The sequence below is a fragment of the Galeopterus variegatus genome, unplaced genomic scaffold (assembly GCF_000696425.1).
Source record: "Galeopterus variegatus unplaced genomic scaffold, G_variegatus-3.0.2 Scaffold89, whole genome shotgun sequence".
Classification (NCBI taxonomy): Eukaryota; Metazoa; Chordata; class Mammalia; order Dermoptera; family Cynocephalidae; genus Galeopterus; species Galeopterus variegatus.
The window spans coordinates 878,641-895,591 of NW_007726200.1; the positions used below are offsets into that span (position 1 = coordinate 878,641).

The following is a 16,951-nucleotide window of genomic DNA, read 5'->3' on the forward strand; positions in this document are numbered from 1 at the left end:
TTGCTGCTTTGGTATAAGCAAGAGCAGAAGCTGCTACTAATTATAATTCCTTAAACTGTTCTTCCTTTCCACAATTTCCTTTGCTTGATATTTACCTCTCCAGTAAGTGTAGATCAACTGTACCTGTTTGACACTGAGTCTAGCAAGATTTAAATATTATATTCCCTGTTGAACTAGGCCTGCCCTTTTAATTTCACTTTTAAAAATCTGAATATCATAACTTTGATATTGAAAAAAAAATTCTTACATTACTTCTTAAGATATGAGAAATTATATGCCGAATACCATTCACTTTTATAACATCCCCAGGAATGTTATACATAGTACGTCATATGTACCCCAAAGTACATAAAAAATTCAAATGTTCTTTGTGCTTTCTGAACTATTCCTTAATTTTCTGCTTTTTATTTTGCATTTAAAATATTTTCTAAGTATTTAATCCATAATGCAAAACATTTACATTTTACCTTTATCTTTTGCATTCTCTGGAATACTTGCAAAATTAATAATTTCCTAATCATGTGATATAACTAAAAAAATCCAATAAGAAATTCCTTATCACATAAAAATGGAAGGGAAAAATAAGGACTAAAAGAAAGCTATCGATGTGTAAATACTTTATAAATTCCAGAAGATTCACTATGATAAATGAACACACTGTTTAAAATGTCAATGAATATTAGATAAAACTTTTATTTTGAATGTGATTTAAAGTCATACAATCAAACTAAAGAATTACTTATAATTTACTGGTTGATCAAAATTAACATGAAAATGTAAGAAACTGTAGTCATAACTGACAAACCACTTTCTAAAGAAAAACTCTCCTTTGTGTTATAATTTTTCCTATGAAGTATTGGTAAAGAATGTAAAGTTATGTTGTACCACATACGGTAAAAGGCAATGCCTTTGGGTATCTTGAATAAGATGTACATACATAACTTAAAATAAATATTAGGGTTATTTTCTCTGAAAAGTTAGCTTGCAAATGAAAAGAAGAAACCCAAATCCGCAAACTGTAATAACTGTCCTCTTCAAAATTCTTCCATTCCGTGAAGATACTTCTTCTATTAATGGTATATGAGTTGGGTCATTTTCCCGTTCATTTTGCAACTAATATTAAGTATGAGAAAAAGAAAATAGTTAATGTACAATACACTGAAAATAAAAACTTTTTTAACATTTCATTTCTAAAAATATGATAATGTTCATGTTATTCACTTGATTTAGATGTAAGCAACTCAAGATTCCCATGGAAGATTTCAACTGAGCACATGTGTCTTGAAAGACAGTCTTTCTTTCACCAGGATCCTATTATTGTACTATTAGTTTTACATTAAAAATAAACCACATTTTCAAATGATGTTTTTATGTCATGGGATAAAGTTCCTTTAATGTCAGAGTTTCTATTTTACCTACGAGGAATGACAATTGATATTTATTTCCTTCTGTATTAAATATCAATCAATATCTTACCCAAAAGTGAGCCATTCTTATAACAAATCTACAATAGATGAAATTTAGCCAAAACTGAAAGATTGCAAGCTATTGCTGGAAGTTGAATACTTTATTTAAATATAGTTGCAGGAACAAATAAATGCCAACAAAAACTTAAGAAGTACTTTTAGCACCTCACAGTAATGAAAGTACATGACCTAACCGGCTTCTGAATTTTCACAAATAAAAATTTCTTGCTCAAGAAGCTGCTGCCCCCACCATGTATGTGCATGTGTACATACTGTGTGTGTGTGTGAGTAAGAGAAGGAGAGAGAGAGAGAGAGAGAGAGAGAGAGAGAGAGAAATGTTTGTTGGTGGTGGAGCAGGAGAAGAAGAATAAGCAGAAACCAAAAGATCTTTGAAAGATAAAAAGAATCAGGGACATTTATAGGGTGATATTTACTAGAAACATCCTGTGCTGGAGTGGTGATATAAATACTTTCAACATTAGCAGGAATAATGACTCTAAAGTCTACAATGTAAATATTTAATTAAAAAGCCTGCAAAATTAATTGTAAATTTATAGCAGAAAAACAGACTTCCATGCCAATCTCATTAATACTGTATTCTTGGTCTAACTTCCAAATGTCTTCATTCAGCAACAGATTCCTTTCTGACACTGATGTTCCATTTACTGAATCATTCCTTTTATTAACCAGTTACTTAAAATGACCCTTTCTGACAGGAGCCTGTCAGTGTGTTGGGTTGAAAGAGAATGATGTGGTGTTAAAGTCTAGCCTTGACCTCTCCCACCCTCTCTGTTACTTCCATACACTTATCCATGAAAACTCATGTTTTCCTTTAAAAAAAAAAATTCCCTTCATTTAATATTGGTAAACTCTGAAATATAAGCTTAACAGGCATGATAGCATATTTCCAAACCTGGAAGTGTTCACAGTTCCCTAAATCAAATCTTATGATGATGATTACTGCTTGTGTAAGACTAATCTAGAAAAACCAACCCACTAGCTTGCTCCAAAATTAAGACTTTTCTGCTCAAAGAACTGTATCTGCCATTATTACAGACTAATAAATGAATTCTCAAGGCTAGTCCTTATACAGAAATACATAAATTCTAGGTAGAGAAGTTCACAGAAAAAAGGACTTCCATTTGGCTAAAGAAAGATAAAAATTATCTTTATAGGTTATGTATTATTAAAATAAATATTATGGTACCTGACTGGATTGTTTATGTTTTAGTCAATCAGTCCCTAAAGCAATGTTTCATAATTTCATTCATTTTAGAAAAATATGGTTCTCTCTAACTTCATCTCAATTCTCCATACACCGCCACCGCCACCCCCACCCTGTGTATTTAGTTTGTCTTGGAGAAACTAAATTGGTAACTAAACCTGAGGCAAATATGTCTAAGGAAATTGCCTACACTAAACATTAAAGGTTGATGCTTTGCAGGAAGTATCTGTACACAAATCCTTCCAAATTTCTGATGCATTCTCATGAAAAACTCCATGTTAAATAAAATCAATATAATTTTTCTTCCGTTTTTCTAGATGAAATAGTGAATAGTGCTATAATTTTTGTGTTCTCAGTAAGTGCAGGATGAAAGATGAACAGTGCTATAATTTTTGTGTTGTCAGTAAGTTCAGGCTCTATCTAGCTTGTGTAACAGACGCTTGACATGTGGCAAGCACTTGTATTTGTTGAATGAATAAATGTCAGAGATAATACAACTTATAAAATGCCTCTTTCTCTGGAAAGGAGTTACTTCTCACAAGAATTTTGAAACATACTGCTCACTTCCCCATTTAAATGTATTTTTCCACAATTATTTTGTAGAATTTGATTCACAACTTTCTTCTCACTTTAAAAGACTCCTTTTGATTATACATATTTAATAGCTAGAAGGAAAAATTATGTGAAATATGCATGTTTGAGAAAAATAACTTTTTCTGATAAAACATTAATGAAAATATTAAATGAATTATGGGTTAAAGCTATAAAATTTTAATATATGACATAACTGTCATATCAGATAGTTCACAAAAGCTTTACAGACAGTAAATTTATTTATTAAATAGACATGAAGAACTCAAAAGTGAGTTCTTTAGTCAACTAAAAGTATTTTTCTTTATTCTTCATTTTCAGAAAAGGCCCCTATATATCAGCAGCTTATATTTTGTTATAGCCAATTTTCTTAAAGGGAAAACAACATCTGTCCTTAAATCCAGATATATACTTCTATACAAGTATAAAAACAGAACCAAGAAAGCCCACACTGTAAATAACAGTTAAATGACAGAAGATATTATAGTCAGGATAACAGAAGGAATATTTCACCCACAATCCCATCTCATTAATAGAACTAATAAATATTTCACTTTGGTATTTTTTCATCTGAAAATTTACATGTAACTAATAATGTACAAATGTAACTTCATAATTTTAACAAGTTATATTTGATTTTCACTCTTTTTTCAACTGGCTGCATATTATTATAAGAAACAGATATACCATAATTTTTCTCCTAGTATTGGACAATTATGGTACATATAATTTTGGAATAAGCTACTGCACTATTGAAAGATACAAATATTTTTATGGTTCTTGGTACATCTTGCCAAACTGTTTTTGAAAGGGGTCGTGACAGCAGTCTCATGTGAGAACATCACTTTGGTGAACTCTAATGCTGCTAACTGAAAAGATGAAAATGACCTACTGTTCTTTAATTACCAACAAAGTTTGTTTCCTATATATTTTTCTTTCTTTAGAAACTGTTCTTTTCCCACTTGTTTAAGGGTTCCACTTGTTGCTCTTATCAGAAATGCTTCACTGTCTAACTTATTTTGCTGTAAACAATTTCCCTTAGTTTTTTTCTCCTTTTTAATGTTAAATATTTACCTTTTGAATTAAGTCTTTTAGTTTGGAGACCTCTTCACTTAAATCTTCAACATTACCAACCAATTCTTCACAAACTGAAGTAAAATTCCGGGGAGAAGCCCATTCTAGTACTATCTGTTAATATTTTCAAAAGTTACATTTTAAAGAATGGAGACAACATTCCACAACTTAATATCCACAAAGATTATAGAACATTCTTAAACATTAAATCATATAACTGAAAAGCATTTTTTATTTAGAGAAAAACCCAACATAAAAAATGTCAGTAATGTTATACAAATGGTCAAATCAGCTTGCTGAATGTATTTCCTTGATATATGTACATATAACTTTCTATATGGAGATCAATACTAGTATTAATAATATTAATGGTGAAAAAATCAATTCATGCAAGTTTTTTTTTTTTTTTTGTCTTTTGTCTTTTTTCCGTGTCCGGCAACGGATCACAACCCTCAGTGTTGCCCCCGTACCGGACCGGGGACCGGCAACGGGATCGCAAGCCTCGGCGTTGCTCCCGCGCCTCGCTCAGCCAGTGAGCGGGAGCCGGTCTGTATGTGGGATCCGAACCCTCGGACGGGAGCGCCGCCGCGCTTCCCAAGCGGCGCACTATCCAGTGCGCCACCGGGCCGGCCCCCAATTCATGCAAGTTTTAAGAATGACATGATATCCACATTAGTGTTACATAAAAACTATAAGAAAACAAATGCATTTAAAAATTTTCACTGTAGACAAATAGCTAAATCCAAACAACATGAAAAACTATAAAGTAAGTTGCTTTTTCAGGTCACTTACACTTTCTCTATTTAAAATTTCCTTCATTAAAAAACGCTTTTATTGTTATGGTTATTTAATAACACTCAATACACTGTTTCGTTTCAACTTTCACTTGGGTCTCCTGTCACTTTATATTTTAAACAATTTAATCCCCTTTAAGAGCAAATGATAAGTTCAATTCATGGAACAGTGTAATTTTTGGTCTGATTCATTTTCCTTTCCTTGAGGGCGAGAACACAATTTTTCTATTAATTAGTTTGTAGAAAAGTAATATTAAACAAATTGACTTATTTAGATCATATATATTTTGTAGAAAAACTGATATAATTTTACCAGATCAATACTGTTTACTGAATTATGAACTTATCTGGAATGTTCTTCAGCATTTATACTTTTTTTTTTCACTTAGTAACTTTTGTAGAATACCTTGTGAGAATTTACAGGTAACTCAGTAATGATATTCTGTACAGCTGTTATTAAATGGCCACACTGTTTGTTTAATTTCAGAAGAAAGTTGAGGAACTCATCACCACTAAAGGAAGGAAACAAACAGTGATTACTAATAAGAGCAATTTATTTCATTCTACTGGGCTACTCAAAATCCACTCATAAAATTAAGTATATTCTTTCAAAAATATTTACAGAATAGCTAACATGTATTAAACACTGAAATAGGCATTGAGTATAGAAGAAAAACAAGTCTCCAGTCTTGAGGATCTCAATGCTCAGAAAAAGATGCAGATACGCAATTATGATATTGTTATTCACAGGCACACATGAAGAAGGAAAACAAAAGAACCAATATTTGAGTACCTACTATATGAAGACACTGCACTAATCATTTTACATTTATTATTCTTTTAATTCACCCCAACAACCTGTAAGATAGATATATATAGACATACTACAAGATATAAGATAGATGTATATATACTATATAAGATATACTATAAACTAGTATAAATTAGTTTATAGTTGAGAGATCTAAAACTGAAAATGAATTTAATATCACACGGTATGATGTGAAAAGGGAATTAGAAATACTTCATAGAGATGATACTTCAATTGAGTCTGAAACTGAAGAATAAGTCTGTCAGGTAGGTAAGAAAAGGGAGGGATTCTGGATGGAAGGAATAGAAGGTGCAAAATTATGGGGTAGTAGGTCACTAAGGTATAACTAAAGGACAAATTATGGACAAATTATGGGAAAATAGTAAGAGAAGAAACTGGTTGTAACCATTTATTAAAGGAACTTTTGTGACATACTAAGAAATTGGATTTTTATCCTTTTGGTAATGTGAGTGACTACAGGATTTTAAATAGGAAAGTAGAATATCAGATTTTTGTATGAGAATGTTTATTTGGGGAGTAGTGTGGATTAAAGGAGCACAAAAAAAACCAAATAGAAAATTAGAAGACTAATAGAAAAAATCCACTCAAGAGATGAAGGAAAGCTTAAACTGAGGATCTGACAGTGGCAGTCTTATGGGGGAGGAGGTAGGGTGGCAGTTTAAGAAACTTAGGAGAATAAATTGAAAACTTGGTGATGAATTGCATGTAAAAGGAAAAAAAGAATCTAGGATGATGCTCAGTTTTTTGGTTTCAATGGAAGGTGGTGCCACCAAGCAGAGAACTGAATTTGGGGGCAGGTTGTGGGGAAAGTAGTGGGATGCAGAGAAAACATTATGGCATAATAATTAAGAGCACAGACTCCTGAGTCAAGAATCAACCTGTGTTTGGATTCAGCATCTACACATAGCCAAATTATCGTGTCTTTTCTACTGAGCTAACTACTTTCAGGCCCATTCCTGTCAGAATTACATACTTCATGCCCCAGTGACATAAGTCCTGGCCCTGTGCCTTGCTTTGGCAAATAAAATATAACTAGAAGTGACTGTGTAACTTTTGAACAGAAGTTTAAAGAGCCACTGACTGGTTCTGACATCTCTCTTTCCCTTTGCTATGAGAGCAGCATGGTCCTAGATTGGGACTCTTCCTCAGCCTGTTCTCAGAATATCAAGGAGGAGAGTCACTGCAGCTGGCCCATGATATAGGTGATTAAGAAATAAACTTTGCTGTTATACGTGAGTGAGATTTAGAAGTTATTTGTTACTGCAACATAAAACAGTATAAGTAGACTAAAACAACAATATTTTAAAAATGTGAAGTCAAGTATTGAGATAAAATTTATACTTTAAGTAAAGGTACTGCAAATAAAGGTACTATGTGCTCATAGTAGAATTTCTGAAAAAATTAAAATCATCAACAATCTTACCACTCAAAGATAATGACCTCTCCTATTTTCTGCCAGAATGTTTTCCTATAGTACATATTTACTTCCAGTATTTTTCCTATGGATATACACAACTGACATTATACTTCACGTTCCATTTATACTATGCCTTTTATACTTATTATGAGTATCTTTCAATGACATTAAGTTTCAAAATAAATTTAATGATAGAAAATGTAATTATATTGAGGCAATGTAATTAAACCATTTCCGTGATGTTAAATATTTAGAATTTCCAATTTTAGAATGTTTATAAATAATAGATATAATTTTTATCATTTGGGAGACAGCAGTTTCCCCCACCCCAAATTGATGAACATAATTTCAAGATAATTTTGACACACTCAAGTGGATGTCAGGTAGCTCAGAGCTCACAGAAAACGTCTGGGCAGAAACTGTTGGAAATTTGAAAATTTCAGGACATGAATAAAAATTTATTATTTCTATTCAAAATACCTCAAGCAGTAATGGAATGGGTATTAACATTTTAAAATTGCATTCTTTAATTTTGCAAACATACTAAGGCAGAAAAAAGTAAATGTAGTGTGCATATGCATTCTTGTAACAGAGATTATTTTAGAAAAGTTGACACATATAAGGAAAGTATCTTAAAATAAATCAGTAGCTAAATTGTGGAAGTCACATTACAAGGAGATTATAATCAATCAGTTCAACTTTTCCTGCTGTTAGTTTTCTTATGACTTAATGACTAATTTCTTCTTTAAAGAATGACTATGAACAAATGAGAAGTAAAACCTTTTCCATAACAGCATGTAAACAAAGTCTGTGATTTAATAACAAGGTCAAATTCCTGGAATATATGTCTGCCAGTTTTATTTTTTAAAAAATTCAGAAGTTTTAATAAGTGAACCATTCAGGATTCTGCACATTCTTTGTCTATTAAATCCCACAAAATAAATTCATACAGGCAACCTTGCCATCATACAAATAAGTAATATTAAAAAATTTAATTTGTAAGTCAGTCATGTAGAACTTAGAATATTCCTTCATAGAAACAATAATGAAAAAAAGTAAAGAAAATGAACAAAGACAATCAAGAAGGTTTGCTGATTTGAAGTCCTTACATCTGAAATCCTTCACAATGCATTTAAATATTTAAGAGCTATAACGTTATTATGAAACCATGATGAGCCATTATTTTGAGTACAGATCTACTTGTTATAAGGAGATAAATTAAGAAAAAGGAATGGGGAAATGGCAATTTTACTCTGGCAAATGTCTATAATTTAAGCTACGTAATAAAGTTTTTAAGAAATCTGGATCAAATTATTCCCTGGAAGACTTCTGTAAATTATAAAATGCTGTAGAAATCTATTGTTTATATGTTTAATTAAGTTTATGATAGTTGCAATGTTAGTTTTAGATAGTCTTTATTAGTGATGATATTACTGCCTTTGTGAGTATTACAGGATATTATAATTCACTAATTTATCCATTTATTTAACAAAGTTTGTCTATACAGTTATGTTCCAGGCAATGGAGAATACAGCTAATATATACATCTAGTTCCTCAGGTCATTCTGATAACTTAGCCAGGTATGTTATAACCCATATTTTATGCCCCAATTTATTTATACGAGGATAAATCATAGTTACAATCCCCAATATGTTAAAAATACATATGTAGAAATCAAGTCTCCACTGACATGTATGGTACTTTTATCTTAGATATGTAATCTTTATTTATAACATTATTTCTGGAGGAAAAAAAGTCAACTTGGAATATGCTGAAATAAAAAAACAATACCTGTATTGACAGTGAAAAAATAAAATTGCTGCTATACTCTTAAATCAGCTAAAAAAAAATGAAAAATTTGAAAATAATATGAGGATTGTATTAAAAGTAACATTAGAGGATCTGAGGAAATAGAAAAATACTTGTGAAATCTCTTATAGGGAACTCATATACACTTTTAAGACCTCTAGAGGCAAAACCTTTTATTTGTCTTCTGCACAGGCATTATTCTTATACTTAGTTCTTATGATAATGGTTAGTTTCTGACTCACAATGAAACCAGGAGGAGGGGTAGAGAGTTTCCTAAGAATTAAAAGAACAAACAAAATTAAAAGAATGAGTTAAGAGAAGGTTACATAAGCAAAAGAGAATCAGTAAGATGTAATTAACCTGACCAGGTCCAATGACAGGCAGAGCGTGAGGGAAAACTTATTTGGTGCACAAATCTCCAAAGAGGGAAGAGAGACATTGTTAAAAAAAAAGGAAAAGAAAATTTCATAGGCTGGTTATCAGGTGCTGCTGCTAAGTAGGAGAAGTTCACAATTACCTAGTTAGTGGAAGGAAAACAATTATTATAGGTCATTTAGGATTCCAAAATTTCGGTGTTTTTACTAAGGGGAATGTCTATACACAAAAATATTTACAAAAATTATTTCACAATCATATAATCTAAAAGGTGGAAGAGGCCTTATAGGTTTTCTATTCTATCTTATGTTTAAATTCCTTCTATAAACAAAAAACTTCAGATGTACGTATTATGTACAATGAAAATATTACCTTACTTATTCTGGACATTACATTACTCAACGCACTTTAAGAGTTCTAGCTTTTCATAGCTAGTCATGTAATACTGTTGACCTAAACTGAATTATCAACTAAAAGCCTTAGTGATTCTTCTAGTGTATTAAGTTAGGTCTTACCCATCCTATAGTAATGTAGTTAATTTTGGACTTTCCATTTATTCTTATTAAATTTAATCCTAAATTTTCGGGGATTTGCTTCGACCTATGAAACCTGATTCTCTAGATCTCCATTTAGCCATCAGTCACGTAGTACTGAGCCCTTGAAATCATACAAAGTATTTTATCTGACTATAATGGAATCAAAATAGAAACCAATAACAGACACAACAGGAAAATCTCTAAACATGTGGAAATTAAACAACTTATTTGTAAATAATCCATGGGTCAAAGAGGAAGTCCCCAAGAAAATAAAAATACACAAAGAAGTGAATGAAAATGACCACATGACATATCAAAAGTTGTGGAATGCAAGTAAAGCAGTGTTGAGAGGCAAATGTAAATGGCTAAATGCTTACATAAGAAAAAAGAAAATGTCTTAAGTAAATAATCTACCTCAAGAATCTAGAAAGAAGAAGAGCAAAATAAATTCAAAGCAAGTGAAAGAAAGATAACAATAAGGACAACAGTGGAAATCAATGAAACTACAAACAAAATTAGTACAGCCATTATGGAAAACAGTATGGATGTTTCTCAAACAACTACAGGTAGAACTACCGTACAATCCAGCAATCCCACTACTGGGTATACACCCAGATAAATGGAAATCATTATGTTGAAAGTATACCTGCACTCTCATGTTCATTGCAGCTCTATTTACAACAGCGGAGATATGGAACCAACCTAAATCTCCAACAATGGACAACTGGATTAAAAAAAAATGTGGTATATATACACAATAGACTACTATTCAGCCATAAAAAGAAATGAAATTCTGCCATTTGCAGCAACATAGATGAGCTTGGAGAAAATTATGTTAAGTGAAACAAGCCAAGCACATAAAGAGAAATACCACATATCCTCACTCATAAGAGGGAGGGAAGGAAGGAGGGAGGAAGGAAGAAAGAAAACAACCATAATGATACATTGAACTTACAGAAGGGGAGAACATATCTGTGGTCACTAGAGGTGGGAAAAAGGGAGGGGGAGTTAGGGAGACACAAAACATAATTATGATTTGTAACGATGAACAGGCCAATAATACTAATTTGATCATCACATATTATATACAAACACTGCCAGTCAACTCTGTACCTCATAAATATGTATAATCAATTATGTTTCAAGTGTAAAAAATAAAATCAGAAATTCAGCAATGTCGCCAAAACAAACAAAACAATAGAGAAGAGTTACTAAACTAAACCATGTTCTTTGAAAAATATTGATAGGCCTCTATCAAGACTAACAGATAAAAAGAGAGAAGACAGAAATCAGTATCACGAATAAAATGGAACATTACAACAGATCCCACAGCCATCAAAAGGATAAGCTTGTAAGTCTGACCATTAGAAGAAATGAACGAAGTCCTTGACAAGCACTAATTATCAAAACACAGCCAAGATAAAATAGATGTTAACTTGAACAGTCTTATAATCATTAAAGAAATTGAATTTGTAATTAAAAAGCTCCCCCCTCCCCAAAATATCAAGGCCCAGATGGTTTCACTGAAAAACTCTACAAAAAGTTTAAAGAAGAATTAACACCAATTTTACACAATCTCTTCCAGAAAATAGAAGAGGAGGGAAGACTTACAAACTCATTTTGTGAGGTCAGTATTACCCTGATACCAAAAATAGACAAAGCACAAAAAAGAAACCTACAGAGCAATACCTCTCATAAACTTAGATGCGAAAATACTTAGTAAAATACTGGCAAATCAAATCCAACAATGCATTAATCTGACAATTAATCCCAACATAAGATTAATCTTGGGTATGCAAGCCTGGTTCAATAATTAAAAATTCAACAATATAATCTATCAAGTCAACAGGCTAAAGAAAAAAATCATATGATCATATCATTTGGCATAGAAGCATTTGATAAAATTCAACAACCATTCATGATAAAAACTCACAGAAAAATAGAAACAGAGCAGAATTTCCTCATATAGTTTAACTTAGCAAGATGCAATGAAAAATTAAAACAAAAAATTTTCTCTGTGCACTAGTAAGAAGATTCACTGTTTTGCTTGTTGGTAAAATGACTTTATAAAAATTGACTTTATAAAGTGCATCTCTTTTCAGAACATAGTATATTCCAAAATCTATTTCCATGGGAAAAATGACAGAATCAAGTAAAATGACTCAGACATTATAAAATTAAACTAAAAAAAAAAAAAAAAGTTGGTTTTAAACCTGTAAGTTAATTTTACCTGATTTCCAACTTTGCCACTTCAGGTAACTCTCCAAATTTTATTTCTTCTACCTCTAGTTCTTTAAGAGCAGCCAGAATTTTCTGCTGATCTTTACCAGTAATTCCATTCTAAGTGGAAATAATATTAAGGTGCAGTGAAATAGTTATACTTGAATAACTTAATATTCAAAATTACTAAAGGAGTTTTCTACTTGATGAATTCACATCTTTAAAAAATAGAAAAATAACCAATATACCAAAAAGCACAGTTTGCTTGTAACTGTGATTGACAAGATTAGTTACATCATTAAAATATTTAGATATATGGTGACTATAGTCAATTTTTTTGCAATATGTAGCAATTGTGATGAATTCTGAAAACAAATTACTAGATTTTAATACTTAATCTTTCAAAAAACAGTAAAACAAATTTTCCTTTAAAATATTATTTAAAATATCAGTGATAAGTGAGAATTAAAGCCCTTTTTAAATTTGTATTCTATCTTTAGTATTAAATTTTCTCTCCTGGATTTAGCTAAATAGTATACTTATTTTGATTTTTAGTGATACTGAAGATTTCAATGTGCAATGTGTTCATGCAGCAAGATCACTGTTTGTTAGGTATCCTAACATATCAAAGTATCTCTAATACTTTGAACAGCTATTTTTGAATTGTTACTTAATAATACTAGATGGCAAAATAATATGTCTTGATTACTTTGAGAACCCAGCAAAAGGCATTACTTGGAAGATACATGTTCATATCCACATGCATAAAAAAAACACCACTTACTTCTAAGACTTTTACAAATCAATTTCACATTTCAAAATGACAATTTTAAGAAAAAACACCCACAACTCTAACATAAGATTTTAGACAGTTATCCATAATCACATCTAATCAAGAACCTAACAAAAGATCAATCACGGTTTGTAGCGCTAATATTTTAAAAACAGAACATAAAAGAATATGCAATTTAAAAAACATAAAAGAGTATATCTGGAGTTTTTGAAATTGATGCAAACCTTTGTAAACTCATCTTTTCTCATGGTCAAAAGCTGTCTTAAAGTTATATCCCTTTCCTGTAGAAAAGGGAAAAAAACACCACTTTTCAATATAAGTAAAATAGCAGAAGGGGAAGTAGAGAAGTGTATATAAGTTAGTTATATGATCCACTCCTGAACAACTTCCAACATTATAGAGGGGATGGAGTATGTAGATACAGAACTACACTAATTGGGTAGATAGCAATGAGTATCACAAAACCTATGTTCACCTAAAAAAATATAAATAAAGCTAGTTTTCCAGATTCAAAGAAAATTTCCACCATTCATATTTGCTTACGGAAGAAGAAAAGCAGTTCTATAAGATTTGACAGAAATTATATTTTGTGAGTACTTAAAATTTCTGACTGAATCACATTAAACCTTAATCAATAACACGTAGTTTTACTCTAGATTTCTTCAAACAGGAAGAAATTTCAAGATTGTACTGAATAAACAACTCTGAAATGCCTGAACAGAATGTGCATACTCCTAAGGGGAGACTCTCTTAAGAAATATAATACCGCTTCAGCATCCCCATCTAGCTGAGAAAATTGTCACGTACTCAAATCCCATAATGTATGCTTAAAGCATCTAGACAGTGTTTGGTATATGATAACCTTACACTAGGCATTATCATCCTTATTAAAAAAAAGACATATTTAGGTAGTATACTTCAGTTAATACTCATTGGAGCAAGAATGCAATACCAGGTTTCTCTGGTTTAAAATCATGCTTCTCATATTTTATACAGGAAGATCGGCAACTGCAAAAACAAACTAAGAACTTAGGTGTATACAAAGGCATTAAGTTGGTAAAAGCTGTTTAATCCAGTCAGATTCTAATTTCTGTAAATTTCCAGAATAATAAATTTTTGAAATGCTTATTATGAATTTTGATGCACTTCAGATTATGGAGAAAAGTGAATTGACACTAATTAATAGGCAGGCTTATGAATTAATGTTATGTTAACCAACAAAGAAACATATACATAACTCACTGTAGAATATATGAAATCTTACCTTTAATACATCTGTCATATGTTCAAGTCCAAGACCATGTAAAAATATTTCCAGATCTCCAAATGCTGTATATGAACTATACATATTTATAGCAATGTCAATTTTAGAGCAGACTATAAATGCGCAAACAATACACAGATAGTTATATTTCAGAGAGAGTGAAAATAAGAATGAGTAAGAATGAATCCATGTAGAATATATTTGCAAATTTACACACCAGACCTATACTACATCAAAGGAATGAGCAACGTTTCTTAAGTGAAGATATAAGAGACACAATGATGATGGAAAAATATAGCTCATCTTTCCTAAGAATGAAAATATTTGCCAATATGTATTTCTGTGAAATTTCTACATAAAAATCTCCTTAATCACAATATATAAAAATTAAATAACAACTTTATATGGGGTAAGTAGACAATGGTTTGTGGTCATGTACTAATAACAGTGTTGAGGGAAAAAAAAATTTTAATTTTAACTTATAAAATTACAAATGTGCTGAAAAGAATTAGAAAGTAAGGTCTGGTATTGTTTTGAATACTAACATAATCTCAGAAGACTTTGGAAAGAAATACTACTGTTGGTATTTTATTTAAAGTTTACATTTTAAGTCAAAGTTATCAGGAGTGTTAGTACATAAAAATAAATAAAAATTTTCTGAAATTCTGGAGAACAAAGCACTTACAGTCCAGACATTTCTAAGTGACATTTAAAAATGCCTGTAAAAGTTTAAAATAGCACATATTAAGTCACCACATTTAGTACAAGTAATAAAAACATACACAATTTTTACTTATTTATAGGTATTCTGTTGAACTAAAACATGTTAATATTACCTAAATATGTGATCTTTTTCTTTATCAGAATCTGTTGTCAATAGTTTACAAATAGTCTGTTCTTTACTTAGCTGTTGAAGCGTTCCTTCCAATGGATTTAAAGTCAAAGAAAGAAAGTTGAAGATCTGAAAAAAGTTAACAAGCCATTCAAACATAGTTAACATTATTATATACTATTACTTACACTTAAAAGAAACTGAACATATAATTTTACATCTAGAAAGGAAATTTTAGCAAGGTGAGAGAGACAGAATTTTCACAACTTACTACCCTGAGAATAACTTTTATAAAATCGAGTAAATACTTCCTTGACCTGAAATAATCAGAAAAGAAAAAGTCCATCTAATTCAAAGTAATAAAGATTAAAGGCAGATAGTAATTAATAATATTTTCAGTAAGATATAAAACTAAAAATTTAATTTTGATAAATGACTCAGAAAGATAAGGTACTAAGGTAATACTTTAAATTTATTGCTCAGTGAAGAGGAAGTAATAAGCATGACTAAATGTATACAAATCCCAACTGTATACCTGAAAGAGATGTGGTGAAATTCCTTAGTTTTAAAATCTAACATCTTAGGAAGTAAATGTTATGTCACGTAATTAGCCAAAATAACAAGATCAGATCTCATTTCAGAAACGGTTTATGATTCAAAATAACCTTTGATGTTTATAAATTTCTTATTGTGTGAAAGTTGGTGTCATCTACCTTAAATTTAATAATGCGGTAAACTAAATTTAAGTTTTCAAATTTTCAAAGCTTAGAAGAAAAATGGTAAATTTCTTTTTGAAGTTTTGCAGGGCTTTAATGATTAACATTTACTCCAGAATAATTTTGGAAATGTATTTTATTTGTAAAATGATACGTATGTTTATTAAACTGCTTAAAAAATTAGAGGAAGTTATTTTACATGCAATAAGAGTGGCATGATCTGATGATCACATGATAGAATCTCTAAATTTCACAAGCTTTAAAATTCAGAAACTAGTGTTACAAACTTTTGAACTAAATAACTCAGTTTTATAACTGTACTGTATTTGACCTTTGCCTAGAAATTACAGACCTCTAGGGCCGGCCCCATGGCTCACTCGGGAGAGTGCAGCACTGGTGTGCTGAGGCCGCAGGTTTGGATCCTATATAGGGATGGCTGGTGCATGGTGCAGACAACACCATGCCGAGGGTTGCGATCCCCTTACCGGTCAGAAAAAAAAAAGAAAAAGAAAGAAAGAAAAATTACAGACCTCTGACTAAAGCTTTATTCTTCAGAGCTCAAGTGTTAATCAATAAAATAATTTAATGTATGGCAAATATTTATTACCAAGTTTAACATCTAAGTAACAGTAGATCATATATCCAAGTACATTATCACTTTATCAAGTACTTTGTCACTCATATGGGAGTAAGTGTTGCTTAAAGTATTTAATTTTTAAATTGTCTAATATCTATTAATTAAAATCACAAAACAATGTTTTAATTACATGTTCAAATTTTGACATTTTACTAGTTTTCTCAATAATTAATTTTTGAAAATCTGGACCAGTTTGAAATGTTTAATTAGTCTATTACAATTTTATTTGTAGGGCCAGAATAAGACTTCATTCTCCTTTTATACAGCTTTTAAATTACACATTATAAACACCTCTTATTTAGTAGAAGATGCATACTCTAGCAAAAAAAAGTTTTCATTACCTGACCGGAGGAAAAATACACATTTAAA

The 16,951-nt window shown here is 30.9% G+C and overlaps 1 protein-coding gene across 1 annotated transcript in view; it reads right to left on the reverse strand.

Annotated features, from left to right (window-relative positions):
* Positions 1–672: 672 nt before the first annotated feature.
* Positions 673–16,951, reverse strand: part of ASZ1 (ankyrin repeat, SAM and basic leucine zipper domain containing 1) — a 57,292-nt gene continuing 41,013 nt past the window's right edge. Inside the window, exons 8-14 of the mRNA XM_008581068.1 lie at positions 15,234–15,358; positions 14,398–14,473; positions 13,358–13,414; positions 12,351–12,460; positions 5,557–5,662; positions 4,357–4,470; positions 673–1,113 (exon numbers count right to left, since the gene is read on the reverse strand). Coding sequence (XP_008579290.1) covers positions 961–1,113; positions 4,357–4,470; positions 5,557–5,662; positions 12,351–12,460; positions 13,358–13,414; positions 14,398–14,473; positions 15,234–15,358 — 741 coding nt within the window. The 3' untranslated portion in view covers positions 673–960. The remainder of the gene's footprint in view (positions 1,114–4,356; positions 4,471–5,556; positions 5,663–12,350; positions 12,461–13,357; positions 13,415–14,397; positions 14,474–15,233; positions 15,359–16,951) is intronic.